Below are 20,498 nucleotides of genomic sequence, written 5' to 3'. Positions count from 1 at the left end.
GCTGCTCTGCCACAGTAGTGTACTCAAGGTGTACTAAAAATACTAAGTGAGAAAAGGCACCAGGTTTACTTTCGTGCAGGTTACACACAGGATATATTCTGTCCACAGTGTCCACACTGACTGTCCACAGTGAATAGGAATGCCCCTCTCTCCAGGAAGTTCTACATGGTGGGGTGCAGTCTCCTCACCAGGAGTGTTATGTTGGTGTAGTGAGGAACAAGACAGTCAGCATAGACACACTAGAGAAGTGACATCTAAGCTGTGACTGTGTGTGCAGCATTCAACTAAGAGTGGAGGGAGTGTGCTCAGGTAAATGCCCAGCCTGTGCAACAGCCTGCGGGCAGGGGAGAGCAGGACGCATTACGACCTTGTAAGTACCTCTCTATTCTGTACTTCAGTGAAATTAGGATGACAAATTGAAGGAAATGGGGTTTAGAAAAAAATTGGAAAACCAGTTAGGAAATTGTAACAGGGAAGCCAGGGAACTAAATGTGCTTATATTAACTTCTCACCATTTATCTGCATCACCTCATTTAATTAGAATCAGAATTGAGTTGCAAATGTTAGTAATGGAGACACAGGAATGTCTGCCTGAGCTACAGCCTTGAACTAGTTGAGTTAGTACCATCCATGTCAAATGATGTGTAAATGAAACCCATGGATCCTGATTCTTTCATTGTGCTTGCTTATCACCTACAGCCATGGGCAGCATAATAAACACACTCCACATAATGCCACATAAACAAAATGGGGACCAAATGAGCATATATGAACATTAGACAGAAAACATGTCTAAATCTGGGAGTTTCTTACATGAATAGCAAGATTAGGTAAAAGTGATAGATGATTTTTAAACTTGACCCAGGGTGATTGTGATAATAATGGTATAAATATGGAAATCATAGGAGAGAACTGAAAAACAGTTGGAACTCAGCAGTGAAGAATTCTAGGTGAGACATAATTTGAATTATCAGGGGGAAATCAAGTTGGGAGTACCTAACAGGTGATTGGAAATACAGGTCAAGGACCAATAGTTTAAACTGAAGATAAGATTTACTTATCTTATTAAAGGTGTGGGTACCCACCTTTAACCCCAGCACTTGGGAGGCAGAGGCAGGAAGAATTCTCTGAGTTTGAGGCCAGCCTGGTCTACACATAGCTAGGTCCAGGACAGCCAGAACTATTACACATAGATACCCTACATTGAAAAACAAAACAAAACAAAACCAAAGAAAAAAGATTTAATTAGTTTAAGATAAATATTCTTGATATATTAAAATATTTTATTGGGATAATATAATCTTTCCTATCCACTCATTACCACACACTTTAGACTTCAGTGTAGACTTACATCTACTGATAGCCCATCTCAAGCACCCTGACCTTAGGGCTGAATGTCTGAGAATTAGTTGTGTTAGAATAGGCTGAAGTCTAGCATGGTCTCCGGAATCACACTGTCCAAGGTCAAATTTTAGCACCATCACTTCCAGCTGTTTGATCTGGAGAAAGAATCTTGATGTGTGATGCCAGTCAGTTCTGCTTCCAAATGGCAGTTGTGCATGTGTTCTACCATGCAACATTGTAAGGACTGTGACCCAAAGCACGGTGATTCCACACAGCACTTCTGTGTGTGGTATCTCAGTGCCATCCTGTGTGAAATGGAGGCGAGAATAGTGCAGTCCTCTTAGGATACTTTTGAAATTTATGTTGACGAATCCTTATAAAGCTCTTTGAGCAAGACATGGTAAGAGAGCTGTGGCTATGAGCGGTTATGTAATACTCCTACTGATGTAGCAACAGTAGCAATGTGGACCACATTCCCCTGCATTTGTATTAGAGTATCTGAAGGCCTCACTGCTCTCCAGCCCCAGAAGAGAGTTTATAGCTATGCTGGAGGCTTCTTCTCCTAAATTTTTCTTGGAATTTTTTGACAGATTAATCTTTTATATGACAGCATAAAAAGGCATTTAACTGTAAGTAAAGTAAGTTGAAGCAATAAAACAGAATTCAACCCAATCAGAATAGAAAAAATATCATCTTGCCTTTGAGCTTGATTCAATAGCCCGTATTATTGACTTATTTATTTGCATCTTGAGGGGTTAAAGAAAGATTGTTTTATACTAAGGGTTAGAGTTTAACTCTCACTTCAATTTCCAAATTATATGCTTAAAAGTTTTAACAGCTGTCATTTTAAAAAGGCTTTTTTCATTTTTCCTAAAGTGCTTTTCAGTCTGTCGGGAGCACTTAAGCATAGTCTCAAATCATTTGCAATACACTCATGGCAAGACTTTGAAAGTTAAATTTGTTTGTAAGCCTGCAGAGTCCAAATTTCATAGGTAATATTCTTTTCTTTTGTTACTTAATGATTTTTACCTCGTTTCTCCTCAAGTCCCAGGCATGAATCTCACTCATTACAAATAAGAGCACCCAAACCCCTTCTGATTTCATTAGTTCAGCAAATTGTCTCTTAGGGGCACGAGCCGAGGACACAATTGGGCTCTGCAATGATGAGCTTATTTTGTACTTTTCCCCAGAAAATCTTTATATACAAAAGGCCCAGATAGTAGTTAGACTCAGCATGAGCAATTACAGACTATTGAGGGAGAGCCTCTCCCCGATGTGCCAATGGCTCACTCCCATGAATTAAGAGGCAAATGTGCTCCAATGTGCATTAACCTTTATGGATTTTTCTTCAGTTTTCATGTTCCACTGATTTATGGTCTTAAATATGCCTGTTGCTGCTGTTTCTGAATGAGTCCTTTGTAAATCATTTCTAAACGCTCTTTTTTCACTCAGATAATACAAGTAAGTTGACTATATCTCAGATCAATTCTGCTGAGCCTTCTTCACTTCTTTGCCTAGGTCGTCTTCCACTTTGTTCAGCCTTAGATGTCAATGTGAGAAGTATCAAGTAAATTCAAAACATGTCTTAAAAAGGTACATGTGCTGTATTGCCTCTACGTACAGACCAAGTTGTTTCCTGCTTTTCTTTTGGCCTTAGTTGGATTACATTCCAAAGTCTCATCGTTCTGTGTATAACTAACTGTTTTCAGTTCTTTGTACAAGGATGAGCTCGTGTCTAGGGGTAGACTCTTTGACTCTATAGAGATTCTAGGTTGATTTCTTTTTCCCAGGCAAATCCAGTACAGTCGGGATTTTGAATAGACCGTGTCCTACTATAAGTCTACTTGTAGCATCTGTTTTCATTAAGATAAATAAAGGTCGCTGCTCTCAGTGCAGTGTCTACAGCAGGTGTAGATCCTCTGTGCTTGATGGTATGTCCAGCTGGTACCAGCCACAATTCTTAGCTGAAATAGAATAAGGAAATGATGCTTTACAATAAAATATAATTTGTGATAAGGAGGCTAGGCTGAGCAAGGGACTGGGGATGCTTGAGTAAAATTTTGATTAGTTTATAAATTCCCTAGATAGGAACCACATCAAGGTAAAAAATATAATTGAAAATTCTGGGCAGTGGGTGCTCATTTGTGGCTTCCAGAGAACAAGTAACTTGCTACAACAAAACATGAGTTAAAAATACAGGTGTTATGTATGCATAGACTTTTTAAATTCCCCTCAATGATAATGAAATGAAATGAAAATATCCAGTTTAATATTTATAAATACATAACTATCAATACTAAACTTAGGGAATAAGATGAGTGTTTTAAACTTGCAGTGAAAATTAGTCATGTGCCTCATTATTTGCTTTATGGTTCATCCTGTTTTACAGTCTCTGGTTGAAGAGGCTTACTTGGAGAACAGTCTTCAAAATCCTGTGATTAGATACTCCACACACAGCATTATGTGGCTCTTTCCTTTGATTCTCATAGTCTCCTCCTCATGCACAGATGCACCTGTAGTTTGTGTTTGCCTGCTCATCATTCATAGGTCTGGGAAATCCCCAGCTGACAGCACTTCTGGAGATTAGATAATGCCCCTTTCACAGGGTTCCATCTGTGTTCTAGCTTAACTTGGAAGTGTTTTCATTCCTAATGGGATTCTCTGACATTATCAAATATTCAGTGTTTTCTTGCTCCCATAGTGCTAATGAGGAGCCTTCATGGAAAGATTGGACTCCTGATGATTTTCTTCTATACCTCTATCTCTACCTCTGTCCTCATGTTCAACAGACCATCTTAAAAAATGCTTATTAGTAGACAAAAACAACAACCAAAAAAAAAAAAAAACGAAATATGAAACAGGAACATGTTATAGGAGTTTGGGGGCACAGAACAGGAAATAAAATATAAACTTCCTCAGAAAAAATATCAGGAGCGACTTAAAATATTTGCACTTGTTAAAATAGCTTACCAGAAACTGAATGAAGATGTTCACTGTGGGGTTACCTGTAATAAAATCTGAATTAATGTTCCTTAACAGATGTTTGATTTAATAATGTGCTCATTAGCATGACAGAGTTTATGATTCTCTGTGAATGAGCAGGGGAAGGTAGTATGAACAGCCATATTGCCCAAAAAGGAAGGCAGAGTTAAACTGACAAACTCATTAAATGTTCTTTCACAAAAGAGGAACCAGTTGACACTGGAGTGGTAGGGATGAGGGATGAAATTTATTTCTCTTTTTAATTGTTCATTGGGACCTCTAATCCAAACTTTTGGCAAGGGGTAGGGTTGGAGGAGCACTGGTTGTCAGGCAAATTGCATCCTAGTTTCAAGAACTATGGATTGAGATCAAAATGTGTTCCTTTGCTCTATATCTTGTTCAATAGTTCAATATATTTCTCCCAAGACTCTGCTCTGTGCCCATATAGGCACTTAGGGAGCACTTAACACTTCACTTCTGGCCATATGGACATTTTGGTCATGCCTGAACTTTTTTATTTGTTTCTGAAGGATTCAGAGTTTAAATCTAATTATCAATGTGTCCCACTAGAGATTCTCCATCCTCCCCCAAGCTTGCACTATGGAAACACTACTAACTGTTGGAGTAGCTGTCACACTTACTGCTCTTGCTGCATGTCATTCTCAGTCCAGTTTGTGTGAGGAGGTGGTGGTATCTTCACATTTCACAGTATGCAGAAGTAAGACTACAAGAGACTCAATTATTTGCCCAAGTTGTTGCAACTTGGTCCAGCCTCTGCAATACCAACTCTGAGTACTGTGTTTTTGATCACCCTACTTCCGGAAGTTGTCCTTCCTGTCGCGATTGACAGTGAGCAAGGTTCACCTATCAAGAGTTAGGAGAAGACTTTCTTTGTTGTTTTTGCCAACATGAGCATAGCTTAGCAATGTATTTGCTTATTTGTAGTTTTTAAAACATTTATGTATGTTCAGTTCAATTCCATGAATCAACATGACTGTTTTTATGTCAATACCCTGCAGTTTTTATTATTATAGCTCTGTAGTACAGCTTGAAATCAGGGATGGCGATACTCTCTTCAGGATTGTTTTAGCTATCCTGGGTTTTTTGTTTTTCCATATGAATCTGAGAATTGTCCTTTCAAGTCTGTAAAGAATATTGGAATTTTGATGGGGATTGCATTGAATCTGTTGATTGCTTTTGGTAGGATGGCCATTTTTACTGTGTTAATCCTACCTACACAATAGCATGGAAGATCTTTCCATTTTCTGATACTTTCTTCAGTTTCTTTCTTTGAAATTTACTTTCTTTGAAATTCACTTGCTTGGTTAGGGTTAACCCCCGCCCCCCAAGATATTTTATATGGTTAGTAGCTATTGTGAAGGGTGTTGTTTTCCTGCTTTCTTTCTCAGCCCATTTGTCATTTGTGTATAGGAGGGCAACTGGTGTTTTTGAGTTAATCTTGTATCCAGCCATTTCACTGAAAATGTTTGTCAACTGTAGAAGTTTCCAGGTAGAATTTTTGGGGTCACTTATATATGCTATCATATCATCTACAAATAATGATACTTTGACTTTTCCTTTCCAAATTGTATCCCTTTGATCTTCAGTTGTCTTATTTCTCTATCTAGAACTTCAAGTACTATATTGAGTAGATACATAGATAGTGGACAGCCTTGTCTTGTTCTGATTTTAGTGGAATTGCTTGCTTTACATGGGTCTGCACTAGGTCCTCTTCACATATGCTATGGTTGTTTAGCTTGAGATTTTTAGAGGACTCCTAACAGTGGGAGTGGGGGTGTTTCTGACTCTTTTGGCTGATTTTGGGGTCCCTTACCTCCTGTTTTGCCACATTTGGTTAATATCCCAGGGAGGCCTGCTCTTTTTTGAAAGGAAATGGAGAAGCAGTGAATTGAGGGGTGGGGGCAACTGGAAGGAGTAGAGGGAAGGGAGGCTGCAGTAGGGATGTACTGAATGAGAGAAGAATAAATAAAAAGAAAAAACAGGAAGAAATTCATGTATGTTAAGGCATATAACATGATATAGAATGGCTAACCCAAACAAAACAAGTATGGTTACCATTCATGTTTGCTATATTTTGTGGTAAAATTACTTAAATCTATCTTGTGTGCTTTCCACGTATAGCATTCATTAACTGAAGTCTCCCCCTGTACAATCTGAGTTGATTTCTCATGGCTAGCTGAACTTGGTATCCTTTGATGAACACATCCCCACCACCATCTCCCACCCTGGTAACTATCATTCTTTCCATTTTCTGACTAAAAAGGGGATCTGGAAACATCCTTAATTTTTCTTTCATTCTCCCATGTTTCACAATTTCTGCTGAAATCCCTCACAGCTCTGAAAGCAGATTTGGAAACATCCTGAGTGGATCCCCTCAAGTTAAAAATGACAACATCAACCTGGATGTGTCATTGGAGATGGATGTTGTGTGCTCTAGGGAAGGAGTAGTTTGTATTCAAGAGAGATGGCTTACTGAAAGTGATGGGGGACCCTCTGCCAGTGCTGCTGGAAGCCATCTCATGTTTTAGGGATACATGACTAGAGAAGGAAGATGTGGACAAGTTAAGGTTTCTGTCACTTTGAGAACAGGCTGGCTGGTAAAAAGTTTGTTCAGATTATAAAGATTTTGAAAAGAAAATATAAGTACTTTTGCTTAGAAAACCATGGTCCCTCTTAAGAAAACAAATGGGATTCTGGTGAAAGGAGGTTTTCTCATCTGCTCCTTGGAAGGTAAATAACAAGTTTTCTTTTGGAGGCAGACCAAAGGGACCAGAGTGCTCCTGGGTAGGGGTTCCTCTGCAAGGTCCAGGAATCAGAAGGGTCAGAGGGCAGGATATGGATTGCAAGATCTTAAAATTATGGCTGTGGCTAACTATTTTGTTTCTCATTTTCCCTGCCTTCTTCCACTCACCATCTCCTTAAAGATTTATGAGGTTTACTTTGACTTCCTTTTCTTTGTTGAAATCAGGTAAGAAGTCTTGTGTTTGTTTCAGTTTCTCATTTTGCCCGAATTCTGTGGGTCACACTATTTTTATTGTAATAACCACTTCTTTACTTCCTAGCATTGCACACATGCACGTGCACACACACACACATACACAAGCAAAGGCAAGTGGAAAGAGGGAAAAAGGGAGAAAGAACACAATCAATGGAGCAACATAGTACTATTTAAGATTATCTGGAGTATGTTCATTTATTAAGGTTTAGGTTAAGCAAAAATTAAAGAATTAAACTTGAAGTATAGTCTAACTAGAAGCTTATATATAGTCAATTTTTAAATTTTCTAAATTAATTTTAATCGAATCATTAACCCTTCAGATTATAATCATTTTAAACATTTAAAAAATCATTGAAAATTCTCATTCCCACTCCCCAACTTCAGCTCCATCCCGTCTCCTTCAGGTACCTGTTGGGTTCTTATGAGGCTACAAGCTAAAGTATACAATGAGATTATACAGTTCTTATAGAGAGGCTAATGTGATAAACACCACTAACTACACATTGATCTTCACTCCCTTTTTCTACTTAACCTTCTGAGCTGTGATCTTTTCATACCCATGTAGCCAAAGCTTTCCCATTTGGAAAGCAGGAAGGGGTCCACAACATTCCAGTGTGTTGCACCACAATTTTTTGCTTGTCACCTAACTGATCAACATTAAGGTTATTTTCTGCCTTTAGCTTTGGGGAGAATTTCCCACAAGTGGTGTTTCTGGGGGGAAAAGGAAATCCATACATAGTTCTGAATAATATTGCAACATGCCCTTCTTATATCCTGTACCACTTCTCCTTGCCTCAGTGCTGTGTGAAAAAGCCTCCTTCCCCCGCCTCAGACTAACAGTGTGTTTTCTTTCACACCTTTGGAATTTGGCCTAGCACATAGGTTCAAAAATCGGAATACTTTACTTTGCATTTGTCTTATGAAATTGAGATTTTATTTTTATGTTTGATGAATGTTGCATTTCTCTTTTCTAGATGCTCTTTTCCTGGCTTTGACCACTTTTCTACTAAGATCTGTGGGTTTTTAATCTTATGTCTAGACAACATTTGTGATACATGTTAAAAATATTTTTATATTTATTTGTTTATCTTTTGTCTTGATTTTTCTTTTTCTCTTCTCGGAAAACATTACAAGCAGCCCCTGCTTTGCATGCCATTGTGGAACTATAAAAATGACCATATAAGAAAACACTACAAGCTATTCTTAATTAACTTGTGTCTTCTGGAAATTTCTATCAAAACATGTAAATATATGTAGAAATGAAAAGCAAGGAAACTATGGTCTAAAATGTATTCAGTAGCTGGGACCTTGGAAACACAGTTAAAGTGCTTTGTTTCCTTTGAAAATATTAAAACATGCTTGAATGGTGCTTGCTGGCTTCATATTGTGTACTTTGTGGCTCCACATGTGTGTCTTGTCTTTGTTTGGCAAGCTTGTGCTTCTACACTTTAGGCATTGTAAGCATTTTGCCTTCTTGTCCCATTGCTATAGAATACCTCCATGAGTTCCCAGCAAGTTCCCAACTTGCTCTGGTGGCCCATCCCTCTTCATCCTTGCCCTCCCTCCTATCACGGCCAATTTCTGGGTTTATGTTAAGAAGTTTTATTTTGGTTACATATGATTTTGAAATGACAGTGTCAAAGTTGTCATGGTCATGTATTTCTTCTATAAGATGATTTGCATTCAGTTCAGATTTCACTGCTGGTGTCATCTCATTTAGTTTTGTTCCTGTATTTTATCTTTATTGGCCAATTATTTTGCTTTTTATAAAATGCCATGTGGCCTTTTCACTTGGTGACAAGGAGACAACATAACCACATACTTGGTTGTCTGTACATGAACTGAATAGACGGAGCACAATGACCATTTGCAATAGACTGGAAAGAAATGATTGGTCTCTGACCACAATGCCCTGCAGTTTTTTATACGTAGGATTCTGAAGGGATAATATCATAGTTTGGCCTTGTGTAATTACACTGAATGGATGGTGCTAACTATACTGTGATTCTATAAGTTTTAAACTATGTTGTTGGGGGCTGGTGTCATTTAAATAAACTATAGTAAGTTAAATTTGTGTGTATTAAACCACTGAAAGCAAGGCTACCTTTACAGAAAAGTGCAAACGATAATATATATTCATCTCTGAGTTAGGACAGCTGTTAATATTCTGGTATATACACCTTACCTATTTTAATAAAAAACATAAAATTAAACATAAAACATATAGTTGAAATTCTCCTTTGTCTTCCAACTCCTGTTCTTTCCCTTTTTTAGCCTGCTGCAAACTCATTATCATTGTAAATAAAGGAATACTTTTATGCCCCACACACTATATATAAGCAAATTCAATAAGAAATAAGCACTGTTTGTGGGTATGCTCTTTAGTTTGCCCTATAATTTTGTTTTCTGTTTATTATACTTTTCCTTTGACTCTTACAGTCTTATTTCTTTTGAGAATTAACCCGAGTATTATCCTCTACCATACATAAAAGAAGTCATGCTTTTCTGTTCCATCCTATTTCATTTAATTAGTGAAATAATTTATTTTTTTTAAAAAATTGAAACTTGTATTGAGATGGAATGATGACCTTGCTGTATCTATGGAAACAGCCTGAGCCCACAGATACTGATGTGTGGTATCATATTTATGTCTTTCTGATTTATTTAACCACCTTCTTGTTTGTCTTCCAGATTTATTCAGGAGATTGAACACGCCTTGGGACTTGGCCCTGCCAAACAGTGTCCCCTTCGAGAGTTCCTCACCATCTATATCAAAAACATCTTCCTTAATCAAGTCTTGGCTGAGATCAACAAGGAGATTGAAGGAGTCACCAAAACCACCGACCCCTTGAAGGTCCTAGCTAATGCAGACACCATGAAGGTTCTGGGGGTGCAGAGGCCTCTTCTACAGGTAATAAGAGGAAAGAAACTTACTCTTTTCCTAATGTTTTAAAATGTGGTTTTTATGTGTGTATGTCTGTGTACCAGTTGTGTGCCTGGCGCCTGTAGAGACTAGAAGAGGGTGTTGGACCTGCTGAAACAAGTGGTTGTAACTCACATAATGTGGGTGCTAGGAATTCAACCCAGGTCCCCTAGAAGCCAGCCAGTGTTCTTTATCACTGAACTATCTCTCCAGCCCCAAAATTACTGTTTTTAATCACCATTTTTTTTTTTTGTGACTTGACAAGAGTCATAACTTTAGAAAAGAAGAAGAATTACCATCTGGTTCTATATTCAACAGGGACAAAACAAAAGGAAATAAATTAAATAGACGCTAGGGAAATTTAGGTCTGATATAGTTTGGATAATAGAAATTCCCAAGATAATGAAAGAAGTAAAAAAAAAGTTTAACTTTGACTATGGGAGATGGTGAGTCTCACTGACATTCAGACAATTCTTCACTGTTTGTTTAGAATTGTCCTTGAAAGAATTGTTTTTCCACTGGTGAATGCATCCTAGAGTAGGAGGGATTAACAGGAAGGAAATTAGTTACCCTATGTAACCTCAGTTACCAGCAGGAAAGCAGTTCTCTGAACCATTTTTAGGTAGATAGTGTAAATAACTTGACTAGCTCAGGGAGTCTGAACCAGTAAACTGGTGTTAAAAGTCAGATCATTTAGTTCAAGTAATGATCTTATTAATATTGAACATTTTTCCTTGAAGATACGGTTTCTGGGCAATATATATTATCTGACAATAGATATTTTTGTTTCATAGGCCTGTGGTAGATGTTTTATATACATTTAGCTTATGACATGATCATAAATAGAAAATGAGAAAAATCATGAGTTGGAATTGTGGGTATACATTGACAATTGCATTAATCTTGCTTTAAGAAGAACAATAAGCAGACATGGTGGCTCACACCATTGACTCCAAAAGAGGCAGGTAGATCTCTGATTTTGAGGCCAGTCTGGTCCACATGGTCAGTTTTAGATCATCCAGGAGCTACATAGTGAGGCTCTATCTCCAGAAAAGAACCGAAAACACAACACAATGTTCCATAAATTACACAGTGTGAGGGGCGCCAGGTGTAGAAGATTCGAGCTCTTCAATAGAGTGGTGCACATGGAAGGGTGGGATATACTTGCTTCACTCAGCTCTTCGGCTGTGCTGCCTACCTAAGTCCGTGTTCATTAGACTATAGAGACATGCTAGAACTTCCTCAGCAGGGTATCTAGTTTTACACAAACTCTCTGTGATAAAGAAGAGATGAACTAGAAGCATCGTAAGGGAAGTTGCTCTTGTGCACTGTCTAGTCCTGCCAGGTCTGCTCTTAGAGAAGGGGGTGCCAAAACTCTGTTCACTGTTCACTGTCCCTGCTGGATTGCTGTTCCACTGATGAGACCTTCCTGAATCTTACTGAGTATTTCACATCAGCTAGAAGGTTTTTCAGGCTACTTACTACCTAACCAGGTCCCTTTTCTGATTTTCCTCATTCTTCCTTTTCTCTTCTTCATGTATTTTCAAGGCTGAGATCAGTCCCTATGTACTGTCCCACTGAGGTCATCTTGCCAAGATGACCTTCTGACTGGGTTCTTCTGGGAGGGATCACTAGCAGGAACCCAAAGGTCAGAGAAGAAAGAGACTGAACTGTTTCTTCCGTGCTACTTGTGATGATGAAGCTTCCTCACTAGCTGTAGCTCCTGCTCTCTCTGGGCTCTAACAACAGTTTCTCCTCCTCACTCCTTGATTTCCTCTTTCTGCTATTAGAGTCTCTGAATTCTCAACATCCCTAGTTCCTTTTCTCAACCCTGGGTGTACTTCTGTAAGTTATTTCTTCATTAATAGTTCTTCATTTGAATTACCTGAATGGAGCACTTTGTATCAGGATCCAAAAGCAAAGTATCCATTGACCATTTCTTTAGTATTTGCTGCTTGCTTACTTGCTTGCTTGCTTTAACTTCAAATTGAATTCAGGACCTTGCACATGCAAGGCCAGCATTCTACAATTTAGCTACACCCCAAGCCAACACTGGGTTTTTCCTTCTTAACATTCATCACAGATATAGTTACTACTTTTGCTAACTTCTCTTCTATCATTTCCCACTAAGAGGTAAGTTCTAAATCCTAGCCCTCTCTTGGCAACAGGAAGTACTCATGCATGTTACCAGATGCATACGTGCATAGATGGGTCAATAGATGAATAAACTCAATGAAAAAATTCAAAATGGGAAAAAATGAGAAACAGTGACTATGATTTGTCTGACCATGAGTTTCTTTTCCATCAGGAACCCACCCAGTATCTATTATCCTGAAATGCTGTGCTATAGATAACAGCTTTATCGTATATCATGTATTGTGTTTAAAGGGTGGATGGGGAAAGCACACTACGCTATCTAGTAAATCTGTGAACTAAAGATTCACCTTAATAAACACGATCATTTTGGGCTTATGTAGCAAATACACGTTGAGATTCATCGTCTGACCCATATTGGGCCATACACTGCCAGCTAAATGTCACCTCTGGGCAGTCCATAGTCTACCTGTCAGATCACTCTCAAATTTGTCACCCATCATTTTGTATTAGTATCTCTCTTTTGTCTTTTAAATCAATTACTCCAGTCTAAGCTAGGTAAGGACTCTACCTGTTCTATTTTTTACCTTATCAGGGCATAATTACACATAAATAAGTAAAACTTAAGACCAAAGCCATTCCAGTTAATAACTTCCAAGTTTATGCTCAGAGCTAAAATACCTGCTTTGTTATATGGTCATAGTCTTGCCTTCTTTTGTACATTAAAATTATATTTTTGAAGATGCAAAGTTCTGAGGGTATAGTTATTAAATCTACCTACTGTTCTCCGAGATAATGAGGCTTCCATCCTGAAAAATTCTCTTTATAACAATTATAAATGGTCTTCTAACATGATTTCCTATGCTAAAATTTCAGTGTTTCTTAAAAGTATCTCCATGTCTACTTTACATTTTTATTTCTAGCTAATTGTAGGTGGCTAATCTAAGAAAACGTGGTGAGTAGGTCTTAAAATATTAACTGAGGATGTAAGACACACTAAGAAGGGAGCTGGGGGCGATATGTGTGAGAGACGCGGGTGGGGAAAGTGCTCAGTTACGGGAAACATAAAAAGACCCCTGGGCTAGACTGCTGTCAGGTCACAGAGCAGAGCGAGCGTGTGCTCCTCCCCCGAAGCAGCAGCTGTGTCGTTTGTCATCAGCCTCACTGGGTTTTCCAGGGAGAAGGAAGGACAGTTGTCTACTTGTTGCTTTCATTCGTTAGCTGATGGGCAGGTGAAATGCATGGTGTCCTGTGAGGAGAACTCTGGCGGGTCTGTCTTTGCTCCCCACCCCCAACATGGCATCTAAGCAGCCCAGACATCATGTCATGAGGAGACATATCTGGGAGTGCTAACATGCACTTGCACTGATGACTTTACTTTCTGTGGTAAATTCTGTGGAGGGAAGAAGGGGAGTTAATAGGAAGAAAAAGAGCAAGTCCCACTTGATGGGTGAAATGCTGTGAGAGAGGTGGTCCTCAATGGCGCAGCCCAGCAGAAACAAGAAGTAATGACAGAAGTAATATTAGTAATGATAGTAGTCAGCACATTAGCAGTGTTGACTAGGAGCCAGACATTCTTCTGAGTGCTTTACATGAACCGGCTTATATATGCTTTGATTGTAGGACAAGTTCTTTGATGGTCTTAAATTAAATTGCCTGCCCAGAGTCTTGTGGCTAGCAAAGGGAAGGTTAGTTCACACATAGGAAGTCTTGTCCTGAGCCCTACATTCTACAACAGTTTGCACATCATAGTCTGAGGATTATGGTTGTCTGCAAGCTCCCCGCTACCTGTGTGCCACCAGACACAGAGGTGAGAGTGACCCTTTAGACATGTTGATTTCTTCTTAGTGCTTGGACATTGTCTGTGAATCTAAGAAATTGGAACTTATATCTTATGTATTTCTAGGTTTTGAATTTCTTTCTCTGGTAACTCATTTTTATCATATCTCATAAAAGCGTATATTCACAACAGATTGTGGGGATACTGGGCTATTACCATAGTTAGAGGAGCATTGCTCCAGATCCTTTACTGTCCCATACTGCCCCCCAGAGAATGAAGGAAAGGACCATCTGCTTCAGCCCTAACACATTTACAATAGAGAGCGTGAGTATTGGTTCCCCATTGGTTCTCTCCAAAATCTCTAGTTCCAGACTAGAATATCTAATAATATTTATATGAATATTCTTATATTTTTATTTATTTGTGTGAATGTGTCTGCATGTTTGTGTATGTGCATGCAGGTACACACACCATGGTGCATGTGCAGAGATAAGAGGACAACTTGCCAAAGTTGGTTCTCTCCTTCCACCCTGTGGGTCCTGAAGATCAAATCCAGGTCATCAGACTTAGCAACAAGTGCCTTTTCCCTCTGAATCATCTTGCTAGTCCCAATATTCAATATTTAATAAATGGATGAGTGAATGAATAGATGAAAATGATGTTTTCCTTACTGCATGGACACATGTGGCTATGTTTTCCCCTCATGACACAAAATTTCTCATCTTGAGTTTCAAAACCTACCCATTGCTAAATCAGAATGTCATGGTTCCTTTACCTCTTGTGTTCTAACATAAGGGCAAAACTGGGTATGATTCATCTAGCCTTCGGAGGCGTCCTTTGCACTGCTTTTTCTGCAAAGTGGCCTCGACTCCTGCTATGTTAAGCTTGTTGATTCAAGCTAAACTAAGGAAGTCTCTTAGGAAAAAAAAATCTTCATTTTTCCTAAGCCATCTTTTGGATCTGGAACTTTGAAGCTCTGTGCTCAGCATTCTGACTTGGAATTAGGAGCACTTTTGTTTGAGATGGACATTGAGGTGTTCCAGAGATTTTCATTTCATAGTGTGGTAGTTTGAATGTAATTGTCTCCCATAAGCTCATAGGGAGTGGCATTATTAGGAGATGTGGCCTTGTTGAATTAAGTGTGGTCTTTTTGGAGAAAGTGTGTCACTTTGAGGTCTCATATATGCTCAAGCCATGCCCAGTGTCTCACATCATTTCCTGCTGCCTGTGGATCAAGTTATAGAACTTTCAGCTCCTCCTCCAGTATCATGTCTGCCTGCGTGCTGCCATGTCCCACTGTGATAATAATGGACTGAACCTATGAAACTGCAAGCGAGCCCCTAATTAAATGTTTTCCTTATAAGAGTTGCTGTGGTCATGGTGTCTCTTCACACCAATAGAAACCCTAACTCAGAAATGTAGACATAAGGAGAGAGATTGAACTCTGGTTCACTTTAGTTCTCACATGTATTGTTATTTGGTAATTTACATATCCTTTGATGGTTCCATGGTTGTTTCTTTGTTTTTTAAGTGATAGTTTATGTTTTTTATTCCTTGCCTATGAAACTGTTGAATGGGCAACCATCTGAGCAGTGGTCCACTGGAGTTTCCTCTCCTACCCCATTGGCTCCTCCTCACTGGAGGAACAAACATAAGCTGTATGAGTAAGAGGAAGCCGTCTTGAAACATTTAAAGCACATTCCATTTCCCTCGCTGCCCTAGCATTTGCCAGAGTCGCTTTGGGGAATCTTTACCATTATTACTAGCTGGAGAGCCGCCTACAGACAGGGCCATCAGACCTCTAACTCAGCCTGAACTTGTGTCTTGTCCCCATCTGACATGTCTGTGTATTTGTGTTTGAGAAGCAGTGCCCTAGACCAGTGCAGCACAACATGTGACCTGTAGCCTGGAGTGTTGGCCTCACCTGGGAACTTGTGAGAACTAGATTCCTAAACTTCGTACCTGGATTGTAACAGCCCTGCATGTAGCTTTAATATAATCTGAAGTTGAAGAAGCATTCTTTAGTGTCATTATGCCCATCTTGAAGGTAAGGAGTTCCAGGACCTAGTGTTGTGAGTATTTAACTTTATGGTGAGCAACAGTAGTCATGTTAAAAAGTATTCTACATTGTTTCACACTGACCCAGACATTGCAAAAACAATATTTGCCATGATGGCAGAAGCTGTTTCCTAGTCTAGCACATTGCAGAATTTTGCAGAGTGCTTTCCCAAGAGAAGAGCCCACGTTTTCTGGCTCAGGAAGGACAATGTGAGACAGGCAGCTTCCCTAATGCTCAGGCTCAAACTTCCTATCACTGGAGGAACAAACATAAGCTGTGTGAGTAAGAGGAAGCCGTCTTGAAACATGTAAAGCACATTCCATTTCCCTCGCTGCCCTAGCATTGGCCAGAGTCGCTTCGGGGAAGTGAAATAGCTGCAGGCTGCCTGCAGACACCAAACTCGCACCTCCTCCTCCGCCAGCCACACTTCCCACTTCCACCTGCTGGCCTCCATCAGCGGTTCTCAGGAACGCGACCCATTCAAGTCACCCAGGAAGCTTCCTAAAAACACCACTGCCCACACTCCATCAGTCAGCCCGGAGTGAGGGAGTGAGAGAGTTCCAGCAAGATACCCAGATGAGCCTAGCATTCAGCCAGAATTGGTGCCACTTCTCTGAAGATTGCGGCTTTGAATCAGTTATTTCTCTGACAAGGAAAAGCTAAAGTTATTGCTCAGGCGTTATCTCATCAGGTCTGTAACAGGGTACTCAGTTTTATATTGGGGAACAAGCTTTAGATGTAAGCTTTGGAATCACATACAAGTGGATTCCAACCACATCATTTGATAGCTTCTTCTCTGTGACCAAATTATTTAGCCTCTATATATCTATTTCTTTCTCTGGAAAATAGAAACTATAATTTTTTGGCCTAGGAACATGATAATGGTTAAGTGGGTAATGACTATAGAACATACCCTCTTCTTGCTCACACCACGTGTGACTGCATCTTAGCATAAAGAGCTCTAATACAATGCCTGCCTGCTCCTAGCTCTCACTTCTAAGACTGACTGACCTTTGTCACTGGCTGTTCAGCATCCTGCCATCTGTCTGGATTTTCAAGCTGCTGTCCTCTCCCCATGAACCTGTGTTCACTCTTAATACCCACCCAGTCACCTTTCTAGCTCCCCTCTACCTAGCCTGATAGCAAGCAGGAGCCGATGCTATATCTGCACCATTTACCTGTTCCTGGAGCCCCTCTGCTGGTTAGAAAAAATTAGGAGTGGCATGTGGTGTTTATGACTCTTAGAGTCAGTGGACTGGTTTCCTAGGGATGCTAAAGCAAGTTAATACAATGCCGGTGGCTTAAAACAAAAGAAGTTTATTCTGTGGGGCAGCAAGATGTCTCAGTGGGTAAGGGTGTTTGTTACCAAACCTGATAACCTGAGTTCAGTCTCTAGCACCCTAAGGACAGAAGTGACTCCTGCAAGTTATCCTTGGACCTCTATATGAGCACTGTAGTGTATGTATATGTGCACATACACACCAAGTAAATAAACATTTATAGTGTTAAATGATTTACTCTGACACTGTTAAAGATGCCAGAAGCTGCGATTCCTCCAAAGCTCTGGAGGGGACCCTTTCTAGGGGCCATTGCTGTTCTTGCTCTAGAAGCATAAATCCAGTCCCCACCTCTCTTTGTCATTTGTCTGACTCCAATAAGGACACTTTCAGTAGATTTATAGCTCACCCTAATCTTGTATGTTTCCATCTGCAAAGAACCTCTTTCCAAGCTGGGTCACATTCTGAAGTTGCATGTAGAAGATGTGGGCTGGGAAGCACATGGTTCATTCCTCTACCTCTCCATGGGAATCAGTATGGAAGTATTACTCTTAAAGCAACTGCTGAGGGTAGTCTGAATTTTAGGAGTCAACAGAGTTCCAAAGGAGAGGGATTGATAGGTGGGTGATTGCAGGAATCCCAGGCAAGCTGTAGTGGATATAGCTGCTTACAGTACAATTATTTGCTGGAAATAATTACTGACACCCAAACTTATTATCTTCCCAGCTAGACCAAAGCACTGCCAGTAACCTTTTCTGTGTTCCCAAGGATATATGGATAGCGGCAACAGCATATTGTTTTCCTCAGATCGAATTATGTTAACATGAAGAATGTTGCCTTTGAGTGGCGTTTGCATCACAGCCAGTTGTTGCCGTTCTACTATTCCACTCTCTAGTACAGAATAGATTCAGCTTTATTAGTGTAAATAGATTAGTTCCATTTAAGGTCTGCTGGAAGTCATCATGAAAATCATTAAGCTGAAAAGAGAACTGATCAATTGACACCCCCCTCCTCAAGCTCTTAGAGATGGTTCTAATGTTCTCACTGTGAAAAACTAGTTCAAAAAGCAAAGCTTCTTGGGATCCAATCTCATTCTTTGGTGTACCTCTATGCTTAAAGAAACACTAACCACTTACAGTTCTTGTTTTCTTGGAATTGTATTCCTAATATTTATTCACTAGCAGTGCTGATTGGCTTTTTCACAACAAGCAGGAGCCTCAATTAACCTGCATTTTGTGGCTAGTTTAGACTTTGTCCTGGGAGATGTAGTACTGGGAAGTACCTCTGTTCTTGTCTCTATTTGGGTTGTCTGTCACCATAGCTTCAAACAGTCATATACTTCTGTTGAGAAGGGAGACTTGTGATTTCATTGCCTCCACCTGTGTTCTCATTATCCAGATGTGCTTTTTCTATACTGTTAGTCCTACTGCTGGCTTAGATCTTTTTAAGTTTTATATCTTCTTTTTTTTCTACTAAGTTTCCTTATGGTAAAGTGGGGAAAGCACAAGATGCATGAGTCTAATGTCCCTAAGAATGATGAGTCCCATTGAATACCATCCCTTGGTTCCCTTCCCTCATCTGTAGGGTAGAAAGGACCTTTGCCCAAGCTACTGTCAGACAAGGAGAGAAATAGAGTGGGTATGATGTGTCCAGCAGGGCTTCAGAAAGTCTCTACATACTGAGACATTTTACAACAGGTATTATTAGTTCACTTAACCACATAATCCCTTCATTCTGACAGCATCAAGGAAACTGGTGCTTAGACGATTCCTGCAGAAATATTCCCTAGTAAATGAAAAGTCTCATTTATTGTGCTAATTTCTTCTGTCCTCTCTGTTAGTAGATACCTGAAGGAAGCAACTTGAGGGGGGATGGATGTACTTTGGCTCATGATGAGAGTCCGTCATGGTGAGGAAGGCATAGTGAGGCTGTTGGTCATATAATGGCAGTCAGGAAACAGCAAGACTAGAGGCAAGGCCCTCCTCTCACCCTCAAAGCTTGTGCCTGCAGTCCTATGACTACCAGCAGGGATCCAGGCCAGAAAGGTTTCACAACCTCATAGACCACTACCACCAGCTGTAGACATTTCCACTCCAATATAGCACTAATCTTTTCCAAATTTTTTTAATACATGAGTAAACCATCAACATGAGAACTTGACAATTAAGAAACTATTGTTTGAATAATTTGTGAAAATATTTAAGCATCTAAAAGCTACATGTCCCCGAACACACACATACTCCCCAGCCAAAATTCTGCCATTATCATTTTCCTGTATTGGTTTTGTAGCATAGGTGAACCTGCACATTCTAATTTCTCTTCAGCTATGCCAGAAATGCATCACTAACCATTTCCTATTGACTACTCACAGGACTTTAAAAATAGGCATGTGTAGGTGCCACAGTGAGGGAGACCATAGGTGCTTTCTTTGGAGCACTCAGTTGTTAGAAGTACTCATCCAAGTTTCCTTTCAATATTGGCATGGAACATGAAATTGACTAACTCAGATTAATTTGTAAGTAGGGTCTTTATCAATATCACACAATAAGAGAACTTGTTTTTATCAGCATTGATGCAGAAGGCTGTGGCATGAATAAGGAATGATTTGTATGTACAGGTAGACCAAACATACTATGTGAGCAACTTTACTATTTATAAATATCTTAAAGGTTTGGTCTTGCCTCTAAATGATAAAAGAATAGATTCTTGTCTGGTTTTCTTAGTGAAGTTTTTGGTCAATAGGTCTTTAGGAATCTTCCTGTAAAAATGAGAAGAAAAAATTAACTATTTTAACCTAACTTCTATTGAGTATAGATAGTTAGGATTTTGGAGTAATATAAAAGGGCTAGAAATAAACATTAGTTGTCATTTTTTTTCCTGTTGTCTATATATATATATATATATATATATATATATATATATATATATCCTTGTATATTTTATAGGGGGATCCTTAATTATCTTTTTTCCCCTGTTGTCTGCCACTAAAAAACAATGTATATTTAACCCTATATATTTTA

At 39.4% G+C, this 20,498-nt stretch overlaps 1 protein-coding gene across 2 annotated transcripts in view; it reads left to right on the top strand.

Annotated features, from left to right (window-relative positions):
* Positions 1–20,498, top strand: part of Exoc4 (exocyst complex component 4) — an 810,377-nt gene that overhangs the window by 579,489 nt on the left and 210,390 nt on the right. For both annotated transcript variants that reach the window (XM_076566558.1, XM_006990369.4), the window contains exon 11: positions 10,037–10,256. In XM_076566558.1, coding sequence (XP_076422673.1) covers positions 10,037–10,256 — 220 coding nt within the window. The remainder of the gene's footprint in view (positions 1–10,036; positions 10,257–20,498) is intronic.

Source organism: Peromyscus maniculatus, chromosome 3 (assembly GCF_049852395.1).
Source record: "Peromyscus maniculatus bairdii isolate BWxNUB_F1_BW_parent chromosome 3, HU_Pman_BW_mat_3.1, whole genome shotgun sequence".
NCBI classification, from domain to species: domain Eukaryota; kingdom Metazoa; phylum Chordata; class Mammalia; order Rodentia; family Cricetidae; genus Peromyscus; species Peromyscus maniculatus.
Note: the sequence above shows the minus strand (reverse complement) of the source record. Positions and strands in the feature narration are given on the sequence as shown.